The sequence below is a fragment of the Macrotis lagotis genome, chromosome 4 (assembly GCF_037893015.1).
Source record: "Macrotis lagotis isolate mMagLag1 chromosome 4, bilby.v1.9.chrom.fasta, whole genome shotgun sequence".
NCBI lineage: Eukaryota > Metazoa > Chordata > Mammalia > Peramelemorphia > Peramelidae > Macrotis > Macrotis lagotis.
The window spans coordinates 199,860,020-199,886,149 of record NC_133661.1 but is presented as its reverse complement, the minus strand read 5'-3'; the positions used below and the strand labels follow the sequence as shown (position 1 = coordinate 199,886,149).

The 26,130-nt window shown below is 34.1% G+C and overlaps 1 protein-coding gene across 3 annotated transcripts in view; it reads right to left on the bottom strand.

Moving 5' to 3' along the window:
* Positions 1 to 1,138: 1,138 nt before the first annotated feature.
* The window catches only part of EIF2AK4 (eukaryotic translation initiation factor 2 alpha kinase 4), a 106,752-nt gene continuing 81,760 nt past the window's right edge, over positions 1,139 to 26,130 (bottom strand). For all 3 annotated transcript variants that reach the window (XM_074235084.1, XM_074235085.1, XM_074235086.1), the window contains 16 exons: positions 25,589 to 25,638; positions 23,821 to 23,989; positions 20,040 to 20,156; positions 18,383 to 18,448; positions 15,908 to 16,072; positions 15,172 to 15,306; positions 14,923 to 15,030; positions 14,287 to 14,415; positions 13,115 to 13,201; positions 11,404 to 11,516; positions 8,965 to 9,023; positions 8,054 to 8,151; positions 4,296 to 4,364; positions 3,401 to 3,445; positions 2,149 to 2,267; positions 1,139 to 1,376 (listed from right to left, as the gene is read on the bottom strand). In XM_074235084.1, coding sequence (XP_074091185.1) covers positions 1,319 to 1,376; positions 2,149 to 2,267; positions 3,401 to 3,445; positions 4,296 to 4,364; positions 8,054 to 8,151; positions 8,965 to 9,023; positions 11,404 to 11,516; positions 13,115 to 13,201; positions 14,287 to 14,415; positions 14,923 to 15,030; positions 15,172 to 15,306; positions 15,908 to 16,072; positions 18,383 to 18,448; positions 20,040 to 20,156; positions 23,821 to 23,989; positions 25,589 to 25,638 — 1,587 coding nt within the window. In that variant the 3' untranslated portion in view covers positions 1,139 to 1,318. The remainder of the gene's footprint in view (positions 1,377 to 2,148; positions 2,268 to 3,400; positions 3,446 to 4,295; positions 4,365 to 8,053; positions 8,152 to 8,964; positions 9,024 to 11,403; positions 11,517 to 13,114; positions 13,202 to 14,286; positions 14,416 to 14,922; positions 15,031 to 15,171; positions 15,307 to 15,907; positions 16,073 to 18,382; positions 18,449 to 20,039; positions 20,157 to 23,820; positions 23,990 to 25,588; positions 25,639 to 26,130) is intronic.

The window sequence follows — 26,130 nt, the reverse complement described above, 5'->3', positions numbered from 1 at the left end:
AGGAATGAGAAAGCTTTTAGCATGTCCTTAGGGCTTTTTTGATTACAGAAGCTGGCAGTCCTTTAAATAAGAGTGTTTAAATTTTCTAAATACTTAAGAGGTGTTAAGTTTTTAAGTTTTCTTAATGAACTATACTAATTAATATAATTCACTGACAAAGAAACTATATGGTAGTTCATTTTCCAAATCCAAGAAGTGTATAGGTTTTTTTTTTTTTTGCAAGGCAATGGGGTTAAGTGGCTTGCCCGAGGCCACACAGCTAGGTAATTATTAAGTGTCTGAGACCAGATTTTGAGTCAGGTACTCCTGACTCCAAGGCCAGTGCTTTATCCACTACGCCACCTAGCCGCCCCAGTGTATAGGTTTTAAGGTACAACTGATAAATTCAATTTAAAATTTTTCCTTGATAATAGCTGTTTTCACTGAATATACTCAGTTCAGTAAGAGAATCTTTGAAATACCAACCTTCATTTCTTATATCCCTAAAGTTCCCAGAAAGCAGGCTTAGAATGAGAAGAAGTTAACCTAATTAGGGGAAATGGAACAAGGTTTTCAGTTACCTCACATCTTTGGATGCTTCATTCCACTTTAGTTAAGTATAAAAACCATATCCCAAGTCAGGGAAGCTAGGTGGCCCAGTAGAGTGCTGGGCCTGTAGTCAGGAAGACTCCTCTTCCTGAGATCAAATCTGGCCCCAAACACATAGAAGCTCTGTGAATCAAGGCAAGTCACTTAACCCTGTTTGCTTCAGTTTTCTCATTGGTAAAATGACCTGGAGAAGGAAATGGGAAACCACTCCAGTATCTTTGCCAGGAAAATACCAAATGGGGATATGCAGTATTAGGTATGACTGAAACAACTGAACAACAACCTAAACTTAAAGCATATAGAAGAAAGAATACTGTATTAAACATACTTGGATACTTAAAACAAGTCAGGGTGCAATTTCTTCATTTGTAAAATGGGGATAAAGTTAGCCCCTCACATGGTTGTATTCAATCTGAGAATAAGTGAATTGATAGATACTGTAGCATACCTAAATGTTAATTTTACACATCCAGTCTCTAGGGATAAAGGAAGTGCTTTGATGAATATTTAGATACCTTCTTTCCCTATCCCCACTGCAAACACAGAAAGTAGATTTATACAAAACATTTATTAAAACCAAAAAAGATGGGCAACTTTTTAATATATACACTGTAAAATATTAAGATTTATCCAAAGTTATAATGATTGTACAGCATTTTATATTACAGCATAAGCTTCTTGGTTTGAACACTACTTTGTACAATTCATGTCCTGTGCAATGAATTCATACTTAAAACAAGATTCTGTAGTAGTCATCTCTGTAACTATATAGGAATAGCATCGACACTCTGCAGAAGAAAGAAAGTTTAATTAGAAGCAGCCTTAGATAAAAACAATGGTACAAGAAATAAGGAAAGCCTTTAAGTTCTATTTGGGAAAATATATCTGTAAGAATTGTTCCAAGAAAAATATGGAAAGTTCATCTTTTAAAAAATTCTATGTGACCATGGAAACAATGTAAAGACTAGCAAATTGCCTTCTGCAGAGGGTGGGGGGAGGGAAGTAAGATTAGGGGGAAAAAATTGTAAAACTCAAAATCTTAAAAAAATTCTATATGTTGTTTAAAGAACTAAATTTTCTTGACAAGTGAAATGTCGCCATTCCCCACCCCCCCCTTTCGTTTTTGCCTTTGAAGTGGTAGGATAGGGAGGTAATTAATTTCCCTATTGGGCCTTTAAAGCGAAGGTCAATTCATCATATTTTCTGAAAATGAAGCACAGAGCTAATAGCTATTTCCTCCTAATTTAAACACTGGAATTCTATAAATGGGTCACCTGGGGGGAACAAATTAATAGTGGGGATGGGTTGATCCTTGCCCTTTTATACTTTGTTACTAATTAGGCCAAGGCTGAGGGTGAGATCTTATAGATGACCCTAGGGAGGCTTCACTGCTGCTGGGCTGCCAGACTCAGCAGTAGGCTTAGCCCTCAGTTTCCTGACAAGAAAATGAGGTGCTGCTAGAGAGGGATCTGAAGATTCAGGGTAAATAAACCACCATGGGATGGTTTTAATAGCTTGAATTCTGACATGTGCAAAACTGTTGCTAACCAAATAACTTACTTTTTTTCAATTTTGATGTTGTAAATTTCATCACAAACTAATTTGAGGTATCTCTGCTTTGGTAGGCGAGACAGTAACTGTTTCACAGTTGTATTAAAGGCCTGTTCATCACCATCCCACTAGGGGAAAACAAAGATAAGATTTTTTTTAGTTAGCAGGGTACACTTACATTCCCCCCCCCCCCCCCCCCCGAAGGATATGGCTCTTCATAAGGTACTATTAATGGGATTTCCTAATGCTTTTCCCAGGACCAAAGTATTTACAGATATCAAGCAGAGGTAAGTATTAAAATCTATAAGAGGGTTGCTTTACCTCCTGGATGAATTCATTTACTTTAGAATTAAAATGCTATACACCTTCATTAACATTATGGGCCCTTTGGTGCCAACTAGTTCACTTCTAGTTTGGGAATGTATACAGCTATCACTGTACTATTGTGATCTTAGGCAAATTCTTTTCTCCTTTTTGCCTATGTGTGATAGATGTCACTTTCATAATACATTAATGGCAAATGAATAATCCAGTTACCAATATATAAGATCAGCAAGATGGCACTAGAAGCAAACACATGGTCAGTTTCCAAGACAAACTATAGATAAGTAACAACTCTGGTATCAAGTATTTTTGGGCAGGTGAAAGAAAGCTATTATTATGGAGTAGTCATTTGTTCTGTTACATTAGCTATAGCTGGGGCCATATGTAATTAAGGGGCTCTAATGGCCATTCAGGGATATGTCCAAAAGAAAACATAAGATTCCCATATTAAAATGGGGGAGGGAAGATAAATGTGACTGATCATAACTAAAACTAGTGATTCTAGCACCTGGAGTAAACTCAGTTGGGAGTGGGAAGCCGGAAAGGGGAGAAAGAAAAGAGTCCTTAAGGCCATTGCTGGGAAGGATGCCATGCACCACAGTTCCCAGGTGCTATGGTTGTTTATGTTTTAAAACAATTGACATTCTCATTAATCTTCTATTAGTAGTGACTCTTAGCACTCTGCTCCTTCCTATTAGAAGAAAAGATAAATGTTTGAAATGATTCCACTAATATATAATTTAGGAACAAATCTTTTCTATAAAAGGAAGGTTTACCAGTATTCTCTACAAATTACCAAGTCTTAAAAAATTATTATCACTAAGAAAAACTAACTTTAATTTGGTCCATTAATGGCAAAAATTTCTCAAAATTTGAAATTTAAAGTTTGGTTCTTTGTAGGCTAATACTTAGGTAAGGCCAAGTCTACCTTGCTTACCTCTAGTGATAAAAACTGCAAAATTGTTTCTTTTGGCAGGTCTACCTGTGAAAAGAAAAAATGTTTGCATAAGACAATTTGATGGAACAATTTTGGTCAGTTTAACTGTGATTATTTGTATTATACACTGTACCAAAGACTCCAACTTGAAAATCACTGTTCAAGTCTGTGGGATTCTATTATATTTGAAAATGAAATGAATGTCAACTGTATGTGCATGAGATTTTAGCTTTGGGGTCCCAAATTAATAAGTCATATTCTCCCCTCTCCTCACACCCTTCCACCCAAAAGGGGACCAATTCTAACACATCTACAAATGTAAATTTAAATTTTAAAGGCCCACCTGGAAAATTTCAGAAACAAAATGGATTTTCTTTTTTTTTTTAATTTTTTTGCAAGGCAATGGGGTTAAGTGGCTTGCCCAAGGCCACACAACTAGGTAATTATTAAGTGTCTGAGACTGGATTTGAACTCAGGTACTCCTGACTCCAAGGCTAGTGCAAAATGGAGATTTTCTGAGGGTGATATAATTTTTTCCATTTTGGGATCGGGGAAAGGAAAAAAACCTTTTCTTCTGATATTTCCTCCCCTTAGCCTTCCCATTTTCTATGTAGTTTCATGCTCTAATTTTGCATAAGGTTGAACTTAATGAAAATCAAGTAGGCCTACAAAATCTTGGGGCAGCTAGGTGGAACCTAGTGGATAGAGTGTCAGCCCTGAAGTCAGGAGACCTGCATTCAAATCCAGCCTCAGAAACTTAAGAACCTAGCAACCTTGGACAAGTCACTTAATCCGATTGCCTTGCAAAAAAAAAAGACTACAAAATCTTTATACTCAGCTGAGACTAAGCTCTGAGAATTTTACTTTTACAACAATATCAAAGGAAAGGACTTACAGCTAAAATTTCAATTTCACTGCTTTTGTGATGGAGGTTGGCAAGAGCAGTCTGGAGTCTTGTTTGCACCTGCAAGAAGAAATTATTGAATTCAGAATATGCAGAAGCAAGACATATTCTTGTTTAGCTGCAAACCAAACATTATGGTAAGGTTTCTTAATCAGGAATTTATGAATTTTTTTGACATTTAAATTTTACTTTTTCTCAATTACATGTACAGAAAAAGTTTTAATATTAGTTTTTTTTTAAAAACTTTAAGTTCCAAATTATCTTCCTCCCTCATGGAAAAGACAAGCAATTTGATATACATTATACCTGTGTAGTCATATAAAACATTTCCATATTACCCATTGGCAAAAGGAAATGCAGACCAAAAAACCCAGAATAATTAAAGTAAAAAAGCATGCTTCAATATGCATTCAGATTCCACTGGTTCTTTCTCTGGAAGTGGCTAGCATTTTATACTACATATCTTTGGGATGTTTTATATTATTGTATTACTGAGAATAGCTAAGTCATTCACAGTTGGGCAAAATAGCTCCCAATTGCTTTAATTTCATTTCATTGAAGATGAATTCACCCTTTTCATTTTGAAACTGGTAATCTGATTTTCTTTTGTTTTAATCAATGGTTTGTTTTACTGACTTTTCCCCTTAAAAACAGCTTTAGTTTTATTTATTAATTCAATGGTTTTCTTAATTTCAATTTAAAGCTCTTGATTTTCAGGATTTAATTGGGGATTTTTAATCTGTTCTTTTACTGTTTTTTTTTAGTTGCAGGCCCAATTCTCTGATCTTCTCTTTATTTTATTGATTTAAGGGTTTAGAAATACAAATTTTTCCTCCTAAGTACTATTTATGGCTGCATCCTATAAATGTTGCTATGTTGTCTCTTTGTTTTTCATTCTCTTTAATGAAATTACTTATTTATATAATTTGTTCTTTGATCCAGCTCTGGTCTTTTCATCACGAGTGCTTGAATGTTCTCTATTTCATTAATATCCATTTTTTCCTCTGAAGAATTTTACTTAGTTTTGCTGGATATTCCTGGTTGTCTTCCTGGCTTCTTTGCCTTCCAAAATAACATATTTCAAATCCTCTGATCCTTTAATATGGAAACTGCTAAATCTTGTGTATTCCAGATTATGGCTTTATAATATTTGAACTGTTTCTTTCTGACTTTTTTAACCTGGGAGCTCTGGATTTTGGTTACAATAATCCGGAAATTTTCAATCTGGGATTTCTTTCAGGAGGTAATCATCAGATTTCAATTTCTATTTTTGCCTTCTGGTTTGAGGATATCAGAGCAGTTTTCCTTAAGAATTTCATGAAATATGTCTAGTGAACCTTGCGGAATGAAGTCAGGGGAACATTGTACAGAGTGACAGCAATATCATTTGATAATCAGCTGTGAATGACTTAGCTATTCTTAGCAATATAATGATCTAAGACAATTTCAAAGGACTCATAATAAAAAATGCCTTCCGTATCCAGAAGAGGAACTGATAAGAGTCGAATGCAGATCGAACTATATAATTTTTCAGTTTATTTTTTTCATGTTTTTGCCCCCTTTGGTCTGTTTCTTCTTTTACTACATGATTAAGATGAAAATATGTTCTACATGATTGCTTATATCAAATTGCTTGGGGAGGGGGAGGGAAAGAGAGATTAAGGAGGAAGAAAATAAGAAACTCAAAATTTTAAAAAAAATGAATGTTAAAAATTGTCTTTAGGGGGTGGCTAGGTGGCGCAGTGGATAGAGCACCGGCCCTGGAGTCAGGAGTACCTGAGTTTAAATCCGGTTTCAGACACTTAATAATTACCTAGCTGTGTGACCTTGGGCAAGCCACTTAAACCCATTGCCTTGCAAAAATAAAATAGCCTTTACATGTAATAAATAAATAAAATACTATATTAAAAAAAAGAAATATGATGTCTAGACTCTTTTTATGATCATAGCTTTCAAGCTGTCTAATAGTTCTTAAAACATATTAAGCACAAATATACAATGTTCACTAGACAGTTCATCACTGAGGGGAGAGTGTTGGGGAAGGAAAAATTAAAAAAATTGTTTAACATAAGTATGCAAGTGGATAAAATGTTGGAAAACTTTAATAATGTATACTTAGAAAAATAAAATAAAAGTAAAAAAATTAAAGTCTCTAATTTAAAAAAAGAAATATTTTACATTTTCTTTTATTTTTTCATTTTTTAAATTTTATTTATTATTTCTTAATGTTTCCATGAAGTCATTAGCTTCTATAAATTCTTCTTGGGCATGTAACAAATTCAGTTTTCTTTGAGGTTTTGTATTTAGCTGCTTTGATATGATTGTTTTCTGAATTTGTGTCCTGATTTTCCCTGTCACCAGAGTAACTTATTATGATTAGGTTCTTTTTTTGTCGTATGCTCATTTTTCCCAGCCAATTTTTTCACTTTTAACTTTATATTAAAATTGACCTCTTCTCCCAGGGTAAGGGGGCACTGTCCCAAGCTTCAAGACTTCTTGCTGCTCCAGAGCTAGCTCTGTGGTCTACATATTTTCAGTGCTGTCAAGATGATATGATCTAAGGAAAGGTGTGGTCACTGCTCTTCTCACCTATGCTCTGGTCTTTAACCAGAAAAGAATCTTGTTCTCCTCTGGCCATCTGCACTAATACTCACTTGAAGCCATAATTACAAGTGTTCCTCTCTGTCTTAGAATTGAGATTAGAGTCTCAAGGTCACTTGATCATCTATTTAGCTACTTAGCTCTTAAATCCAACCAAGATCCAATCAGGCGATGGCAGCTAATGGAACCCAGATCAGTGGTTAACTGAGAAGACAAAACATGAATACTGGCTTCCAGGAAAATAGTGCTTGAGATGATTTTAGTATTAAGCTAACTGTAATAATAGGAAGAAAGCAACAGCAGTCAGCAAAGGAATATTAGAGATGAATGTAAGCAAGAGGACTTGATAAGTTGATTATTACTTGATAATTAAGCAAACAGAAATGTTTACAAAAATTGCCATACCTGAACTCTGTTAATTCATATGTGAGGCAGAATACAATAGTGGAAAAACCATTCCACTTGCGGTCAGGAGAGGGCTGGATTCAAATTTGAAATTCTGAACTTAATAACTATGACAGACTTTCTCATCTGTAAAATGGAGACCTACTTCACAGGGTCATTGAGAGGAAAGAATTTTGTAAACCTTCTAAGTTCTATATAAATCTGAGCCATTATTTAAACCTAATTCCTTCTGTCTCTAATCAAGCTAATGTCCATGCTCATTCCTGCTTCTTGCACATACTTTTGATCTGAAATGCTCTCTTCACCTATTCAAATCTTACAAGGTCCAATTTAAAAATCTACTTTTCATTGAGTCAAGTTAAAACATTTGTATTTAGATCCTTTAAATAGAAGCCAAGAATGCATAAGGAATTGTTGCCTTTGCTCGTTTACTTGCTGGGTTACTAACATAGTGCTTAAAATATTCATAAAGTTCTTTCCTTTTAACAACCCTGTCTGGTAAATATTGCAAATATTATTCCTATTTATAGATGAAGATGCTGAAGAGCAGAGAGATTGTGATTTATCTGTGGTTACAAAGCTGAGTTTTTCTTAATTTGATAAGTTTCAGAAGCATCCTAAGCTTTGGAGGTAGGAAGAAAAAATGCTATGCTTTTAGAAAATTTTCCACATTTATTTCCTCTTATTACTTACATTCTCCCAGAGATAAAGATTGGAAAGGTAAAAAAAAGCTTAGCACATACCTGAGTTTCATACCGCCGCCTGGTGCTGGCTGATAGCTTCTCTGGAGCTATAACACTCACATTAGGAACAATTGTTGCTCCATGTATTTCAAATAAACCTAAATCAAAAGACAATTTCAAAATAGTTTTTTCCACTTCCGCAAAATTCGCCATTTTTAAAGCAAGAAGCTGAAATACAAATAAAAAGAATGTTGACCAAAGACTATATTTGCATATAGTACAAATTTAAAGACAATGTTGAGATGAAATCTTCTAAAACCTAATAAACTCTCAGTTCATCTATTGTAACTGATCCTGGGACAGAGTCAAAGCTGATAAAATTTGATTTAAATGGTATAGAGTCCTGCAGAAGCTCAGAAACTCAAATAGCTTCTCTTTAACCTTAAAATGGAGAAAGTTGATGGTATTTAGCTAAAATATTTTCTTTCGATTTTACAGAAAATTACATTCATATTTTTCCTTCATTCAGGAAATTACAGATTTATTACTTATCTGTGACATGAGGAAGATTGTCTCTATGTGCACTGTGGGTCAAACTGAAGCACCAAGAGCTTAGATTCTGCCCTCAAGTACGTAATTGGAGAACAGTCAGGATAAGTACTCAAGTGTATGACATTCAGTCAAAAATAGTCTATCTGCTAAAGAACACTCTTTCTGGGCTATAGGTTTCAAAGGACAGTAAAACTAGCCAAGTAAACTCCATTTTATGGAACAATCTTTTGGAGAAGTCAATTCTACTATATATATATATATATATATATATATATATATATATATATATATATATATATATATATATATTGATATTAAGGAGTTAGCCAAAAATCATAAAATAAGCACTGCAAAGCAAACATAAAATATCAAAACAGAAACCACAATTATTTCGTTCAGTCTATAATTAGTAGTTATACCTGAAGCATTAGAAAACGACCCCTTCAGATTTTGCCCTGCAAGATTATCAGAAGCTTCTCTAAAAACAAGCAAACAACATAATTAGAAAAGTAGTCAATAAGGCAAAAGCAACTTATATCAATGTAAGCTACAATCAATTTTTCTACTACAGAAATGCTTTTCCTAGGGAAGCAGTTTATGACTAAGGAAGAGATGGAAAACATCACTAAAAACAAACTAGATGATTTCAATTACATCTTTTACACAGACAAAAACCACTGTAACCAAGATCAAAAGAAATGCTGTAAACTGGGAAACAATCTTTACAACTAGTGTTTCTGATAAAGGACTCATTTCTAAAATATACAGAGAACTGAGTCAAATTTAAAAAAAAAACATTCCCCAATTGACAAATGATCAAAGGATATGCAAAATCAAAGCAATCCATAGTCATATGAAAAATTGCTCTAAATCATTACTTATTAAAGAAATGCAAATTAAAGCCTCTCTGAGGTGCCACCTCACACCTCTCAGACTGGCCAACATGGCCAGAAAGGATAATGATCACTGTTGGAAGGGTTGTGGGAAATATGGGACACTATTATATTGTTGGTGGAGCTGTGAACTCATCCAACCTTTCTGGAGAGAAATTTGGAACTACACCCAAAGGGGAAAAAAAATGTGCATACCCTTTGATCCAGCAATACCATTACTGGGTCTATACCCTGAAGAGATGATGAAAAAGGGTAAAAACATCACTTGTACAAAAATATTCATAGCAGCCCTGGTTGTGGTGGCAAAGAATTGGAAGTCAAGTAAATGTCCTTCAATTGGGGAATGGCTTAGCAAACTGTGGTATATGTATGTATGCCATGGAATACTATTGTTCTATTAGAAACCAGGAGGGATGGGAATTCAGGGAAGCCTGGAGGGATTTGCATGAACTGATGCTGAGTGAGATGAACAGAACCAGAAAAACACTGTACACCCTAACAGCAACATGGGGAGATGATCAACCTTGATGGACACGCTCATTCCATCAGTGCAACAATCAAGAACAATTTGGGGCTCTCTGCAATGGAGAATACCTTTTGCATCCAGAGAACTAACTGTGGAGTTTGAACAAAGACCAAGGACTATTACCTTTAATTTGAAAAAAAAACAACTGATATCTTATTGTCTGATCTTGCTATCTCTTTATACTTTATGTTTCTTCCTTAAGGATATGATTTCTCTCTCATCACATTCAATTTGGATCAATGTATAGCATGGAAACAATGTAAAGACTGACATTGCCTTCTGTGGGGGGGTGGGGGGAGGGAAGTAAGATTAGGGGGAAAATTGTGGAACTCAAAATACACAGGATGTCATTTCAAGTGAACAGATATTTAGAGAAAACACTTCAATATGTTTAGCTGGATTTAAAATGTCCTGGCTTGACACAAGATGCTAATTCCAATGAACTTTAATAAAAATTCTTTCTGCTTCACAATACTAAGAAGTATTAGTGACAGTATAACACATCTCATTCCTTGGAGGCCACCTATAGAAGACAAATTTGATAAATTAAAGTCAGTCTTCTTAGAGGTGTGAATGATGTTCTTCCAAAAGCAAATGAATTAAGTTTACAGACTTCAAAATGCATAATAGTGGCGGTTAGATGATGCAGTGGATAGAACACCAGCTCTGGAATCAGGAGGAATTGAGTTCAAATCTGATCTCAGACATTAAATAATTACCTAGCTGTGTGACCTTGGGCAAGTCACTTAACCCCATAGCCTTGCAAAAACCAAAAAAAAAAGTCAAAATGCATAATAACCTCATATCTTAGGAAAAAAGGGGAGTATTCATCTTCTTTTGATTAATAAAGCAAGTCCTTTATGTCAAGATTTTAAACCCTCTGGTACAACTAAATCTCATCTGGCATCACTTCATAAAATCATTATTTCTTGTTTAATGCTAGATCCTTGGCTTTTAGTTGTCTGCTATCAAGTCACTTCAGTAATATTACACTGACACAAAAATTTAGTGATAAATACAGTTGGAAACTTTTTCTTTGAGAAAGAACTAGATAAAAAAGGAAAGAATAAATGGGAGAAGCTACAACGATAGAAATGGCAGAACAGGGTGGAAAAAATTTTAAATCTCATGCATGTTAAAATAATTTTAGAGATTTTCCCATTAGATTTCTTTTAAACAAGATGATTACAGAAAAATATTGACAGTTGACTTTGTTCTTAGACTTTGGGAGGCTGATATATGTGACTAAAGATCAAGAGGAAGGCATAACCTAAAATAATGGAAATTACCTCATCAAATTACTTTCAGATCTTTTCAAAGGGAATAGAATATATCCATTAAAAGCCACTTTGATTAAGCAGCATTCTAAAAGAAGGTTCACCTGTAGCCCAATTTAAAAACAAGCATTCGCATGTACTAACATCTATTTGTTAAATTACCTGATATTCTTTTCATCCCAGACTTTGGTCCTCAGTTTCTGTGCCACATGGTCCACAAGGTCAGACTCCAGCACACGTTTTTCTGTCTGCCTTTCCTTCTCAAAGGATTTCACCTTATAAGAAGAAATGAGTCTGTAATTTAATAGTTACCTGAAGCATTAGAAAACAGTAAGCTGCAAATTTCTGAAACTAAAAAGGAGAAATCAATATGAGTTGTAGAACTACTAAGCAACAGCCAATACTAGAATGGCTTTGTCTCATGGACAATATAAAATGTGTCCCAATAAAGTGAAGGAAATAAATAACTGGGAAAATCTGTAAAGCACTTAGCCCAGTACTGGCACTTAGTAGATCTTAATAAATGTTGATTACTTCCCTTCCCCTTTCTTTCATCTTCCACTAAGCAATTATGTCACTCTGGAGAAACTTAAACAGGAGTTTGCAAGAGTCAGTACTTAGGAGCAGCTAGGTGGGCTTCAGTAGTACCTGAGTTTAAATCCGGCTTCAGATACTTAATAATTACCTAGCTGTGTGGCCTTGGGCAAGCCACTTAACCCCACTGCCTTGCAAAAAAAACAAACTAAAAAACTAAAAAAAAGCCTATATTTGACCCCATATTAACATTTTCAATGATGACTGTAATGAGAGAATAAAATAGCATAATTGGGAGGTTGATGAAAATAACAAGAATCATCAGCTTCTTATAAGTAAATTCAAAATGAACTTTGTATATTAGAGAAGTAGGCAAGATTGATCAACAACGTAGCTCCTTTCAGATAGAAAGATGATGTTATTCTTCCCTCTAGTAGAACAAATGGTCTAAGTGCAATGTTAAAGAGGGGGTTAATCAGATGGTTTTTTCAGGAATGACCTCTAGAATATAATGTTCTTTCCATACTGGTACTTGATAAAGGTCAAATCTGTATGGTGTGAAGCTGTAGCTACACTATAATTCTAGGCAGACATACTTAAGCTTCGGCCATGTGGTAGACTCTAGTTTTCCAGTTTCTGTGATTCAGGAAATTATCCATATCTCAGTGTCAGACTTGCTTTCACAGCTTGTCTGTGCTTCCAGAAGGCTCAGTTAGATTAAAGAGAGCAGGGAAGTGAGGTATGTTAGCCTTTACACTGAATATCTCCCTTGCTACATTATCCTTCTTCCTTACCCTTTGCTTCTTAGAATTCCTTATTCCCTTCAAAGCACGGCTCAAGCCCCACTTCACACACAAAGCTTCTCTTCTTTCCCAGCTGCAAATTCCTTCTGCCTTCCCCTTGATTTGCTTTGTTAGTACTTATTTATATGTGTCCATATATATATATATATATATATGTATTGAATTAATGTTAATTTTTAGTCCTTTAAAAAATCAGGGAAAAAAAAGAAATAATTGATCATGGAACTCAATAGATGTTAAGGCATATTTAAGTAAATATTTAAGTAAATCCAATTAAGTAAATCCAATATTGGAGTAGCCAACCAGGTCAGTAGAACTTGCTAGATCTTTTGTTGGAAAAGAATGAAGGGATAAACAAATGCCCAAAAATGTGATCATTACAGGTAAAAGTATGTAAAAGGATTCAGAGCAAGAAAGGGACAGGTAGAGTAATGGATTCCAAACAATATCAATCAAAGTACCTCTCCTGCTAGAAAAGATGTGTATTCCAGTCATGCATTAGGTTAAGAAATCTGATCACAACTCCACATATTTACCTTTACATGATTTCCCTCCTTGTCAGAAACAAGAGCGACATAAGTGATTTCATGATGTCTGCAATACTCCTGCAATTCCTCTTGAGACTGAAAAATGAATAGTAAAAAGGAACAAAAAACAAACACTCGAAATCTTTGACCAATTAAGCAGAAAATATTGGACATACTTATTTCTCTCATTCTGAAATGAATTACTAAGCTTGTTGCTTCTCAGAGTATAAAATATTCACCAAGGAGAAGTTCATTGATCAGGAAAATAACTCTTTTGCCTTCTTTATTTTCTTAAAAATTGAAAAAAACCTAAATCTCTATTACTAATAGCATGTTTTAAAAAAGTTATAGGAAATTTATTTGTACTATCAACACTGCCCTACTTGTCTGGGATCCCTTTTGAATTTCTGCTTTCCTCTTAGTTTTAAAATGTTCCCTGACATTTTTTCCCTTTTCTTTTGCAATGTCACTAACCTTTACTTTCTTCAATTCTTTCCTTCCCAAAATAAAGCCCTGTCTTATAATAAATAAGTACAGTTAGAGAAAGTAAATTCACACATGGGTCATTTCTGAAAATAAGAGGTAGGAAGAATGCTTCAATACTAGTTTTCTGAAGTCAAGATGAATTGCTAAAACTGGTCAGTTCTTAAAAACTTGAAAGATGATTTTCTTTACATTACTAGTTATTTTATAAAAGCAGTTCTCCAACTTTACTTTGCATTAGTTTTTATATAATTTCTCTGAATCCATCTCTTTCATTCTTTTATATTGGTATAATGCAATTTGTAGATTCACTCTACAACTGATGGGCAACCACACTGTTTCTTGTCCTTTCCTATAATAAAAGGTACAACTATAAATAGATTGGGCATAAGGGTACTTTCCTTCTGTCTTTAATTTCTTGGGAATGTATACTTAGTAGTATAGCTGAGTAACCTTTATTTTTACTGATGCTTTAAGTGAACATAATCAGGAAAAATCTCTAGAATTCATGATAAGGTTTCCAAAATCTGTCAATGTAATAGAAGTAACCAAAAATCTCATTTTTTTTTTACCATATCAAATGAAAAAGCAGAGGTTTTAGGAAAACAGGTAAACAGTTCTATAAGGGAACAATAAGATTTGTCATTAAGTAAACTATTTTTCAGAATCTTTGACATGAAATATCCTTTCCTCTTTACCTGGGACCAGTCGTACATAATTTCTGCTGCAATTCCAGCTGTCCACAGTTTCTGGATGATATTGATGGCTCTTGACATGGACATCTGACCAACACTTACAACTAGTAAGTCACAAGAGCTTATTGTAACCTAGGTCAGAAACAGAGAGGTTTTATGCTTTGAGGAATCAGAATCTTAGGCTGTACATTTGGGAACTAAGTTGTAGGGGAGTAGGTCATATTAATTTGAATACCAATTCCTTAACTAAAATTTCCCATTTGGGACTTCAAATGCATGATAATTTGCAGAATTATTTCTTTTAAAATAGGGTTGGTTGGATACTAAATGACGCTTTAATATGAAAAGGGTGATCTTTTCCTGTGGGAAGCCTATCTTTTCCCTTACATTTCAAGCAAATGAACAATTTAAAGCTCTGTGGTTCACATTTGCATTTGTGTAACAGTGCTACCAAATTAGAGAAGAGATTATACAATGTGGATGTCAAAAGTTATTGTGAGGTCTGGTATTAAAGTCAAATCCTAATTTTGTTTAGGCTGCTGTTACTTTATCTATAGTTCTTTGTGAATTATTGCAAAACAGTAAAACAATACTTTTTGAAATGAAGTCAGTCCTTTAGGAAGGTAAAGATAAACTTACTGGTTCTTCCATGTTGATAACAGCTGCTGATATTTTATCTATGGCTATGCTTACTCCTATAGCAGAAGGAACTGGTCCCAGGGCTTGAGGTCCTCTAAATTGGGGAATCTAAGAAAACAATAGCATAGTACTGCTGATGAGATGCAATCAACTATTCAAGAGATCATGAACTGAGTGTCTTCTTTTTAAGATGCATATACAGGACACCAGAAGTTCAAGAAAAAGTAATGTTTAAAGGTGAATACTTACCAAATGGTCATACCTGCCACCAGCTGCAAGGATTTCAGGCACAATTTTTTGCCTTCGTTTGATGAATGCAACAAATTGGAAGATAACCCCATTGTGTTGCTGTACTTTATAGACGAGGCCCAAATTGACCGAGACCTGCAAAGCCATAAATCACAAATGCATCTGGCAGAGTCCAAAAATATAGAACACAATGCAAAACCTACAACAGGCAGTAAGATTGGACATCATGCCTGTCTGACTCCACGCTGCCAGATCGCCAACATCCTAAGATCAATAATCCTCAAGTCCCCTGACTGTAGTTGCACAATGTTTGAATTTACAACTGATATCGATATAGTGCTTTAAAATTTCAAAGTACTTTTATTCACATCATCTCATTTGAGCCTCACCCAATGAGGCAATTGCTTCAGCTATTCTTCCCATTTTACAGAGTGGGGAAACAAAAGTTTAGAGAACTTAAGCAGCCACCCTGAAGTGACCTGACTAGTATTTGTCTGAGAAATAATTTGAACCTAGATTTTGAATTTTTATTTTTGCAGTACTTCATCTATAATGTCCCCCAGCTATAAATCTTATTTTAAATTAAAGGTACTACTATACATCAGAAAATAAAAATTAGGTCAAAAAAATTCCAGGGAAAACAATGACATATCAGAAGTAAATCAAGGTAAAAGTCACTGTTTTGGGGTTATTATTATTATTACTTCTAATCAGATGGGTCAGATGGTCTCCAAACCTTTATGCCAAGTTTCTTCAAGAGTCCAACAACCTCCTCCAGATCTTTCATGCCATGTTTCAACAACTGGGCAACACCTGTTTTCTGTTTTATAATTGAATTTATTGTTGTAGCTAAGTCTTGTAAATCTCCCTTCTGCTCAATAAATCTGTAGAGTCGACACAGCTGAAAAGCAAATAGTTTGAATTGAACTTTCAATCAACAGAATTGGAAGAGCCATTAAGTACAGAATCTTGTATGCAGGATGAGACATCTAGGCTCTATTTTTATACCTTAGGTGGGAAGGAATTTGTGAAAAGTCAGACAGTCTTAGACATAGTGTCTATTCAAGATGCTACTTTACTGAGAGTTACAAAACTCTACAGAGAGGAGCAAAACACAGGTGCCTCCCCTGTCTGGTCTATGTAGTCTATTCAGACCAACAAGGAAGGATTATAGTTTCCATAATGTGACTATGTCTTGTCCTACCCACTTTCCCATCTCCCTCCCTCCAACCCCCTATTCTGTTCTTTAAACTCCACTGCCTTCCTCCAGTGGGTGAAGAACTAGGTAATTTCTGAGTAACTGTTATGATACTCCTAGTAACTGATCTAGGATAGCCTAAGAATCTTCTATGATAGAAGCCTTATATATCGGCTGTAAACTTTTAATCATTCCCATACACTGGTTTTCCTCTTTTAGGATTTGAGCCCTTTAATAAGAATGAAGAAGGAATTGACAAAATAAAAGACAGTACAAAATTCTTCACCTTCATATAAAGATTACTGATTTCTTCTGAATAACTGGCCATAATATCATGTAAGAAAATGGAATTAAATTGGGTATTAAAATTAGTTTTAACTCAATAATCTGCATAGATGTATCTGTGTAATCATTTTGACATTTTTATACAGAAATTGGTTTATTTTCAAAGGTAAAATAATACTTGCTAAAGTGGAGAATAATAACTGATCTAAAGCTTTTAAAAAACAATAATATTAAATACTTTTATTAACAAAGAAAAGGTTATTAGTCCCAATATTTATTCAGGTACTTGTGTTAAAAATAAAATTATTAATTAACAAAAATCTTTGATTGACAAATATTTTTCTATTCAACATGTAAAAGAAGAACTCAAATTCTATTCATTATCTTAAATCCAACATTGGCCTGGGATTCAGAAGCCCTAAATCTAATCCTAAAACCATTTGACTGTGTGACCTTCACCAAATGATTTCAGTTTTTCTTCCTTTGTAAAATGAAGGGTTGGATGCATCTAAGATTCTATCCAGTTCTAAAATCCTATGAGAGACTATGACTCCATATTTTAAACTTGCATTTGAACACTTTCTATTATTTGTAAATGGACTGATTTCTGCCCAAAGATGAATGTGTATTATCCAATCCTTTGTTTCTGGAAATAGTACAATTGGTTACATTATACAATAGTAACATCATTTTCAAAACTGGAATAGCTTTTATGCTAAATTCCTATTGCAAGATAAATGATGTAGTTTGTCTTTGCAAGTGTCTAGGAGAATTTCTTTCAGATTCTAATTTGCAGGCATAAACATATTCTTTAATACTTTTAATACTTTTTTAATAAAGCTATGAAATATATGGAATATAAAAGTTATGTAACAAAGTGCTATATGAACCCTCCAAAACTTTTGGGGAGATTAGCTAAAAGGTTGATTGAATGTCAACAGGAGCTGAAAAGCTAAATGTGATATTTATTTGGAATTTTTGTCCTGGGTTGTATCCAACACGGTTTTACAGCATCTTATACCTGGACTTTTGATGCTTACTACACAATCATCCATTCTCATGACTATGTCAGAATAATGTCAGGACTCCTTGCTTTTGTCCTCTGCTGTTCGGTGAACTATTGGAAGGCACTTCATTATGTCACAGTTACATTTGTTCAAGTAGTGAGACAACTAGAGACAAAGCTCTTTTCTAGCCCAAAAATTATTCTGTAATTTCCAAGGCAGTTCAAGATTAAGATTTTGGGAGCTAACAATGTGCCAGAAAAGCAAGAGCTCTCTTTTAGTTCTGAAAAGAACTTGGGAAAATCCAAGTGAATTTTTTTAGTTGTGCCCACTATTCTAGTACCATATAGTTTATTTCAGAAGACTATGACTAGTACTCTATCTTGGCATAGCCGGGGGGGTGCTGTACCAAAGCATTGTCTAACAAAAGAGGGGCTGTAAAAGAAAGTGATTAGTGACCAGGAAAGAACACGGTGATTATAATAATACATTAAAAAGAACCATGAAGAGACATTCTTTGGGATCACGGTGTTAGTTCCACCCCCTCCCTTTATACAGTGAGTTGCCATGGTACCCATTAACACACATGGGAAAAAAGCTATATTTGAAAGGTAGTATGAAATGCTCTTACTTTGCTAGAAAAAAAATATGGTGACATTTTATGGCATGATAGATTATAGAGTAAGCTGTAATAATGTGCTATATGCTGTAAGAAGGTACTTACGCTGTTAGAAGACAAAGAAAGATTGCAAAATTTAGCTTCTACTTCTCTCCTAGTCAGTTTTTCAGTCTAGGCCAAAGAAAATAATATTAAGATGAACAAATTTGTTTCCTCATAGTTGACTCTCACTGAAATAGTTTCCAAGTTAATCTTTATTTTTTAAGGCAGCAAAACTATTCCCAATCCTGAAAGGAGAGGGTTGATTCCATGCTTAAAATTTTATAAATATTCACCAAAGTTATTGTAAAATCTGATATGGACAAATTAAGAGATCAATATGCTTATTAAAATATAGCTGTTCAAACTTGAACATAAATTAAGTTCTCCAAAAGAAGTGTATTGCAAAAGAAATATATAAATTTTTGAATGAATATTATTTTCATTTGCAATAAAAATAGATCACTGAATGATGTACTCACCATTACAATTTTACAACTATAATAGCTAACATTTATAAAGTGCTTTATATATGATCTCTTTCAATCCTCAACAACTCTATAGGGTAGGTACTATAAATATTATTACCCTCGTTTTAAGAAAGAGGAAACTAAGGTTCAGACAGGTTATCCAGAAGGATGAAGCCAGTAAGATTATGACATTTTGGCCAAAGGATGTGATAGCAGGAAGAGGGGGGGGAAAGGCCTAAGGCTCAATATCTGGCCCCTTAGCCAGGGTTAGTTACACCAGATCATTCAATCTGGCACATCTATCTTTAGCTGTGGCAGGTTGTCAACTTCTGTACAGTCATCAAAGTCATCTTTGCCTATTCCCATGGAGCTCACATCACCCTTCTGACTGTGCAGCAGCCCCTCTGTGGGCAAGTGAGGAGTTAGGTCAAGGCACAGAATATTTTCAGGGATGCTTGTACTTCTAAAGACCAAAGGAGGTTAACCTAGAGTAGCAGAAATCACAGTAAAGGTTTTTTAATTTGACATAATTAATTTCAAAAAAGTCTAACAGGAAACAAGTCCAACAGAAAGTCAGAAAGTTGGGTCAAAGTAGGTGTCACAAGTCTAAAAATAACGTTTATTATCACTGTTAGAAGAGAAAAAGTCAGAAATAGTTGCTAACATTTTCATTCTTTTCCCCACTTCTCTCTCTAAATTATTAAGAAGAAATCAAATCATTTGTTGGTTCTTTGTAGAAATGAGATGGTAAGGTTGGCTGTTGATCTTTAAATTACATTATTCAAGTCTTTTAAAATTTAAAATTTCTTCATTCCCCATTGTTACTTTAACCACTTTATTTTCCTATTCCCTCTGCAAAAATGTTCAGCTTTACCTGAGAACCAAAATAGGGAGGTAGATATTCAGTACATATGACCTAGGTTCAATTCAGGTCACATATTTATCCTGTTTCCCTATTGCAAAGAAATTTCAAATAACCAATTATATTTTTATTCTGAATGTTCCATTTATAACATAAATTCCTTAAGCCAATAGGATGTTTATGAACTACTCAAAGAAATTTATAGAACAGTTCCACCCACTAATTGGATAATATTCTAGGTGAAAATACTACAGTAACTGAGGTACTGAATATCAGAGTTAGATGCAATAGTTTTAAATCATAGCAATAAAAAAGTCATGCATTATTTTTTCTTCATTAACATTGGCAAAAAAAATACTTAAATGTAAATGGAAAGTCACTGTTCACTTACCACAGCATCATATAGAATTATATAAACTTGATTGAGCTTATCTTCTGGAATTCCACAATATAAGAGGATTGCTTTCAGTATGGCAGTGTGATTCAAATAAATATTGTAATTTCTTTCCTAATATGAAAAAAAATTATTGGCATTTCGGTATAGAAAAAGAGATGTTTCACTCTATCTTCAAAATTGACTTTTTTGGGATCTTCATTTACTTAGCTTTCTTATTAGAGTACACTTAAACTCTCAAAGACTGAAAGTCTACAAGTAAGTTGAGAACCAAATTACTTAGAAACTAGAGGGCAAAAAAAGGTGAAGATGGTTGTCATCTAAACTCTTAGCAGTTTTTAGTTGGTCTGTCCAATGGACTTTAGGCATAATTGTTTGCAATGCCAAAAGGCATTTTATACATGAGGAAACTCCTGTTTTAAAGTGTAATTTTAGTTCAACAGAATATCATGGGGTAAAAACTAGAAATTATTGGTTATGTTCATATTTAATATACTTTTTTTGCTTCAGGCAGTTTTATAGACCTAAATGTGAATGATTTTTAAAACATAGGAGAATAGAGCTTTTCTTGAAGATTACTAGGATGTTAAATAATATCTACCTGCAAAAGTTTCATGCAACTTAGTTCTGAAGAAATTATCCCTCAAGTATGTCAAGAACATGTATATAACCTAATAATCAACCAGTAAGTTAAATATCTATTCACTCAGCACTGTAGTAAAGAAAAGTAAAAGAAAAATAGAAGACATGCTCCCTACCTTCAAGGAGCATACATAATCTAGTTGGGAAAAAAGTCAACAATGAAGTGACAAAAAACACAGACAGTATATTAGGTGTCTTGTATTAAATGTTTAAATGTAAAGTACAAGCTGTAAGAGTAGGTGGAGTTCAGAGGAAAGAGAAATCAATGAATCCTGGAATAAACAGGCTTCTAAGCAATTATAAAACCAACAGATTTGAAATCTGGATTTGATACAGAAAGGAAAGAAGTGAAGGGGGCATTTTAAGTAAGAACAACAAACGAATGGAGGTATAAAGATGGTAATTTAAGTTGTGTATTTGCAGGCTAATAGGAGATTGTTCTTACTTTAATGGAGGGCAAAAGGGAGAGTAGTGAGAAATAACATCAAATAGGAAGGCTCAAGTCATGCTATAAACAATTTAGGAAGTCAGAATGAGAAGTTTAAATTTCATTTAGTAGGAAGTGAAGAATGGTGAAAAGTTTTTGAATAGCAATATGATAAAAGTGGCATTTTAAAAAGAATCCATTCAATTCTATAAACTTCTAAAAAAAAGGAATGTCTCTACTTCCTCATACACTTAACTCTATAATCCTATGCAATCTGTCTTCACCTCAAACTGCTTTCTCAAAAGTAGCTAATGAACGCCAGATCTCCAAATCCAGAATCCTTCTTTTGGTTCTCATTACTCCTTGATCTTTTCTAAAGTGTAAGACAATGCTAATAAACCCTTCCTAATACTATTAATACTCAATACCTTAGCTCCATAACATTGAACAGTTTCATATTCTTTTCTTTCCTCTGATAATTCTTTCACTTGTTTCTCATTTTACTGCATCTTAATCATGGCTGTCTTTACAAAATTCTGGTCCTCTTAACTTCTCACTCTACACCTCCCTTAGTAATTTAATCCTTTCCCTTGGTTTTATCACCATATGCAGATAACTTCCAAATTAGCCCTCTATCTTCCAACATCTTTAAAGATCTCCAATCCTCCTTTTCTAATTACCTCTCCAAATTGATATCTCTTTAAATCCGATACATCCAAAACTGAATTTATCATTTTCTTACCAGAAACTAGCACCATCCTCCAATTTTTCTATTTCTTGACCCTTTCATCTCCCTTACCTTCCAGTTCAAGTCCTGTTCTACCTTATCGACTTTCATTTGAACTATCATAATAATTTGATAACTATTTCTAGTCTCCTTATTTTCTAAACCATTCTTCACATGGTTGCCCAAATAATTTTCATACTACACTATTCTTACTATATTATGTTCCTCTTATCTTCAATCTTCCATAGTTTCCCACTGTTTAATAAATAATGAACTAACTCTTGATCCAGACATCCAAGACTCTCTCTAGAAAGGTCCATCTTTCTATCCTTATCTAATATCACTCCCCTTTACAGTCTACAATCTAACCAAACTAGATTATTCACTGTTCTTTGGTTTACTTCTTCCCTCTTCTTTTTCTATGCCTTTTCTCATTCTGATCTCCCTACCTAAAATGAACTCTATCCCTTAATCCTATCTTCTCTGGCTAAATTCTTCCCTTCAAGGTCAAATTCAGATTCCAAATATTCCATGAAATTTGGTTAATTCTACCCATCTATATACCCTTCTCCCAGGTGAAAGTGTTCTCTCCTCTTCAAATTTTTCAGAGCTTGCTGGAACTTCTTTGTGTTTAATAATAACAATAACAATAACAACAACAACAACAATAATAATAGCAGCTTAAATTTATATAGCATTTTAATATTTTGATTTGGGAGGAACCTGGATTTAATTTGTGTAGATAGTCCCAGGGAGGAAACTCTCCCAAGGCAGACTCAACACCTACTTCACAAGTTGAGATTTTAAGAGATATTCCTGGGGCATTGAGAGGTCACACAATAGGTGTATGTAATAGGTGGGACTCAAAACCAGGTCTTCCTAACTTCTAAGAGCAGCTCTCTATCTGTCTTCCCCTAGAGGGATGAAACTCCCAGCCAAGTCAAGTGCCTTGGAAATATTTAACAAAATAAAAATACAATCTAACATAGACGACTATTAATGTGTGGTTTTCTAAGTACATGTGCAACCAACAGGGTTTCTGTTTGAGCCTAATGCCAGCCTCTCTAAGGTTTTGCAAACCATCCTCACAACAACTCTGTTAAGGTAGTTAGCACAGGTATTGTCATTCCCATTTTACAGATGAGGAAATTAAAGCTCTGATAGGTTGTGACTTATTGAGTCAATAGAGTTAGGAAATGCTGAAGATGAGAGACTGAAATCTACATCTTCCTAACAGAAAGCTCAGTTCTCTTTCTGCTATACCACACTGTTTCCACTTTCCCTGTTAAGACCCCCTATTTAATACTTCATTAATTTAGCACTTGTTTCTTTACCAGACCTTCCAGTACTCTACAGTCCTTTTATATTAATCACATTATGTCTTGAAACAAAGATTTTAGTGTAAATGTTCCCTCAACTTTTATCTATTAAAGTCAAGTGACTTGAGGAGAGGGATTATATACTATTTCATATTTGCATTAGTGTCTATGTGTACAAGGCATAGTCCTGTTAGTCTACATTTTGCTCTTTAGAAAAATTACAGGCAAAGAATCCTTTTGCTCCCTCCCCAGTCCTTCTCCCCTCCCCCACAGTAATACTTTTGGTCAAGGTTAATAGAGATTCAAGTTAGGAGAGTGTCAAATTAAAATCAAAAGTTATGGGGCGGCTAGGTGGTGCAGTGGATAGAGCACCAGCCCTGAAGTCAGGAATACCTGGGTTCAAATCTGGCCTCAGACACTTAATAATTACCTAGCTGTGTGGCCTTGGGTAAGTCACTTAACCCCACTGTCTTGTAAAAAAAAAACCTAAAAAAAATCAAAAGTTATATTATCAAATTACTTTCAATGATTTGAGTACCAATCCTGTTGGTATTTTGCTATAAACTCAAGGATCAACAAATTTGATTAAATGAAAGTTCATTTACTGGAAAAAATAAATCTTTAGGATGGGAGATCAATGTATATTGAAATATGGAAAGGAACCTGAAGCACTGGAAACTCTTGGATGATCTCATATATAGTGTAGATGATTTCAGCAATGGGCAGAAAGCTATTGCTAGTAGAAGTGATGATATCAAAAGCACATTCTAGAAGTTCTTTAGGATGACATCGATCTAACTTGCGTGGTCTGAACACACGTTCTATACAGTATCTGGAGGAAAAAACATAAGAGTTCTAAGATCACTTACCTTGTTCTTACAAAAAGAGTATAGGAAATTCATAGGCAATGAGTAAGAAAACTCAACTGGAAAGTACTTATTAGGACAGTTAGGATCATGTGGTCCCATGGACAGTACAGTGGAGTCACATCTTAATGAATGGGATTAAATTCTACAGTCAAAAAGTGAATTTTAAGACTTAAAGATGAAAACACTGTGTTTTTAAAAATCACCCATGAAAATCCCTTCAATCTTCCATTAAGTATATGGGACTATCTTTAAACAGTTTCAGCTTAGATGAAATGTTTGGGTCACTTTAAGAAAGACTAGTGTATGTTTTGAAAACAACTAAATAAAAATTTTATTTTTTGGGACATTAAATTAAACTTTATCATGAAAAAGACAGGAAATAGAATTTCTACTCAAACAGAACAAAATAGAAACAAGTAAAGACTTAGCTGGTAGGAAAACTGATCAAGTAAAAATATTCTTGAAAGGGTTTTACACTTATACGTGGTTAGTTAGAAAGGGATCAAACACTACATTAACTTATTATCTGTTTTACTGTGAGGTAAAAAAAAATATCTGTGACAGATATTTTTAGCCAGCCAGGAATTCTAGAATAGCCAAAATGCTTGTTTTTCTCAATTTTTCTACCAGCAAAAGATGACTAACTAAATTGTGGAAAGGAGAATATTCTAGGATCATACTCCATGACACTGAAGAGGGATGTTCTAACTATAAGAAGAGAGAACTAAGACTAACTTAGGGGAAAGCAGAGTCATCACTTCTATTCCATGCTCAGGAATATGCTAAGGCATATTACTCATTGAACTAAATAGCATCTACAATATTCACATTGTTGTTTCTCCCCTTTTTTGCCTAGTATGCATAGCTGAATTAAAATTAAATGCATTTGTAGACTTCATTGTATATAGAACTGAAATTGCCCTCATCCAGTTTTGCCACTGACAAGTTTTATGTAGCCTGGTTCCTTTATTCTGAAGATATTAACAAGCAAAAATATTGTCCCTTAGTATTGATATCCCACAAAGAGATACCATAAATGTCACTCTTACTTATCATTCACTTGTAGCCAAGAGTATATCAGGACAATGAAAAAAAATCCCATAAAATGCTTTGGCTTCATGTGAAGAGTGGTGCTTATAAACCAAAATACTAAATTAATAGCAATATCATTGAGTTTTATGAGGAAATACTATATTCACTCCTCTTAGTTAGATGTGCTCTATAAAAATGGAACACTAGTATCCAAATTTCAGGCTAATTTTTAATAGTCTTCCTTTTAAATATTTTTCTTTTCAAAGTTACCTCTAACAAGAACTTTTAGACACAATAATAACATGTATTCATCAAATTAATTTATATAAAGAACCATCTGTGACCAATAATAACCAGATAGTTTGTGGCTCAATTACCACATTCTTCCTTATGAGAGAGGCAGTCCTAACAACCTTTTAAGAACTGATATTTATGCTTTTTTTGAAGAGTATTCCAAACCCAAAGTTAAGTAGTGAGTTCTTTATTATATGTAGGTCAAAAAAGACAAAACTCCCTCCACAGTTCCTTACCGTTTCAAATTTGAGATATTATTTCTAGCCACATATCTTGCAAAAGGAATCTGAAAATATAATAAAAAATGTTTTCAGTTAATGTCTTGTAGCCCATGCTCTTACACAAGTTGTCTTTTGGTGGCAATATCAGTAAAAGAGAAATAAACTCTCACTATTTATCATATTACAAATGTATTTAAGTTCTAAAACAAATTACATTTTGATTGTGCCAAATGAAAACTCTTATATGCTAAAAATAAGGGTCACGGTTATTATATCTGTGAGATTATTGTTCATGGATAATCTGTGGAGGTATTTATGGTAACTGAACCATGATAGGCATCTAGTACTTTGTGGGAAGTTTCCTAAATATCTCTTGTTGAGTTCCTTTCCAGACTCTCTTATCCTTACCCAAATAATGTTGAAGGGGAGAGACAAGGAAGACAAGTTCTCCAAGATCTCCTAGATCTCCATTTATTAAACCAAATACAAGTGCTTAAATATCCTCCCCAGTTACTGGCCCACTCCCACGGCACTTAGTAAAACAATGCTCTGGTACT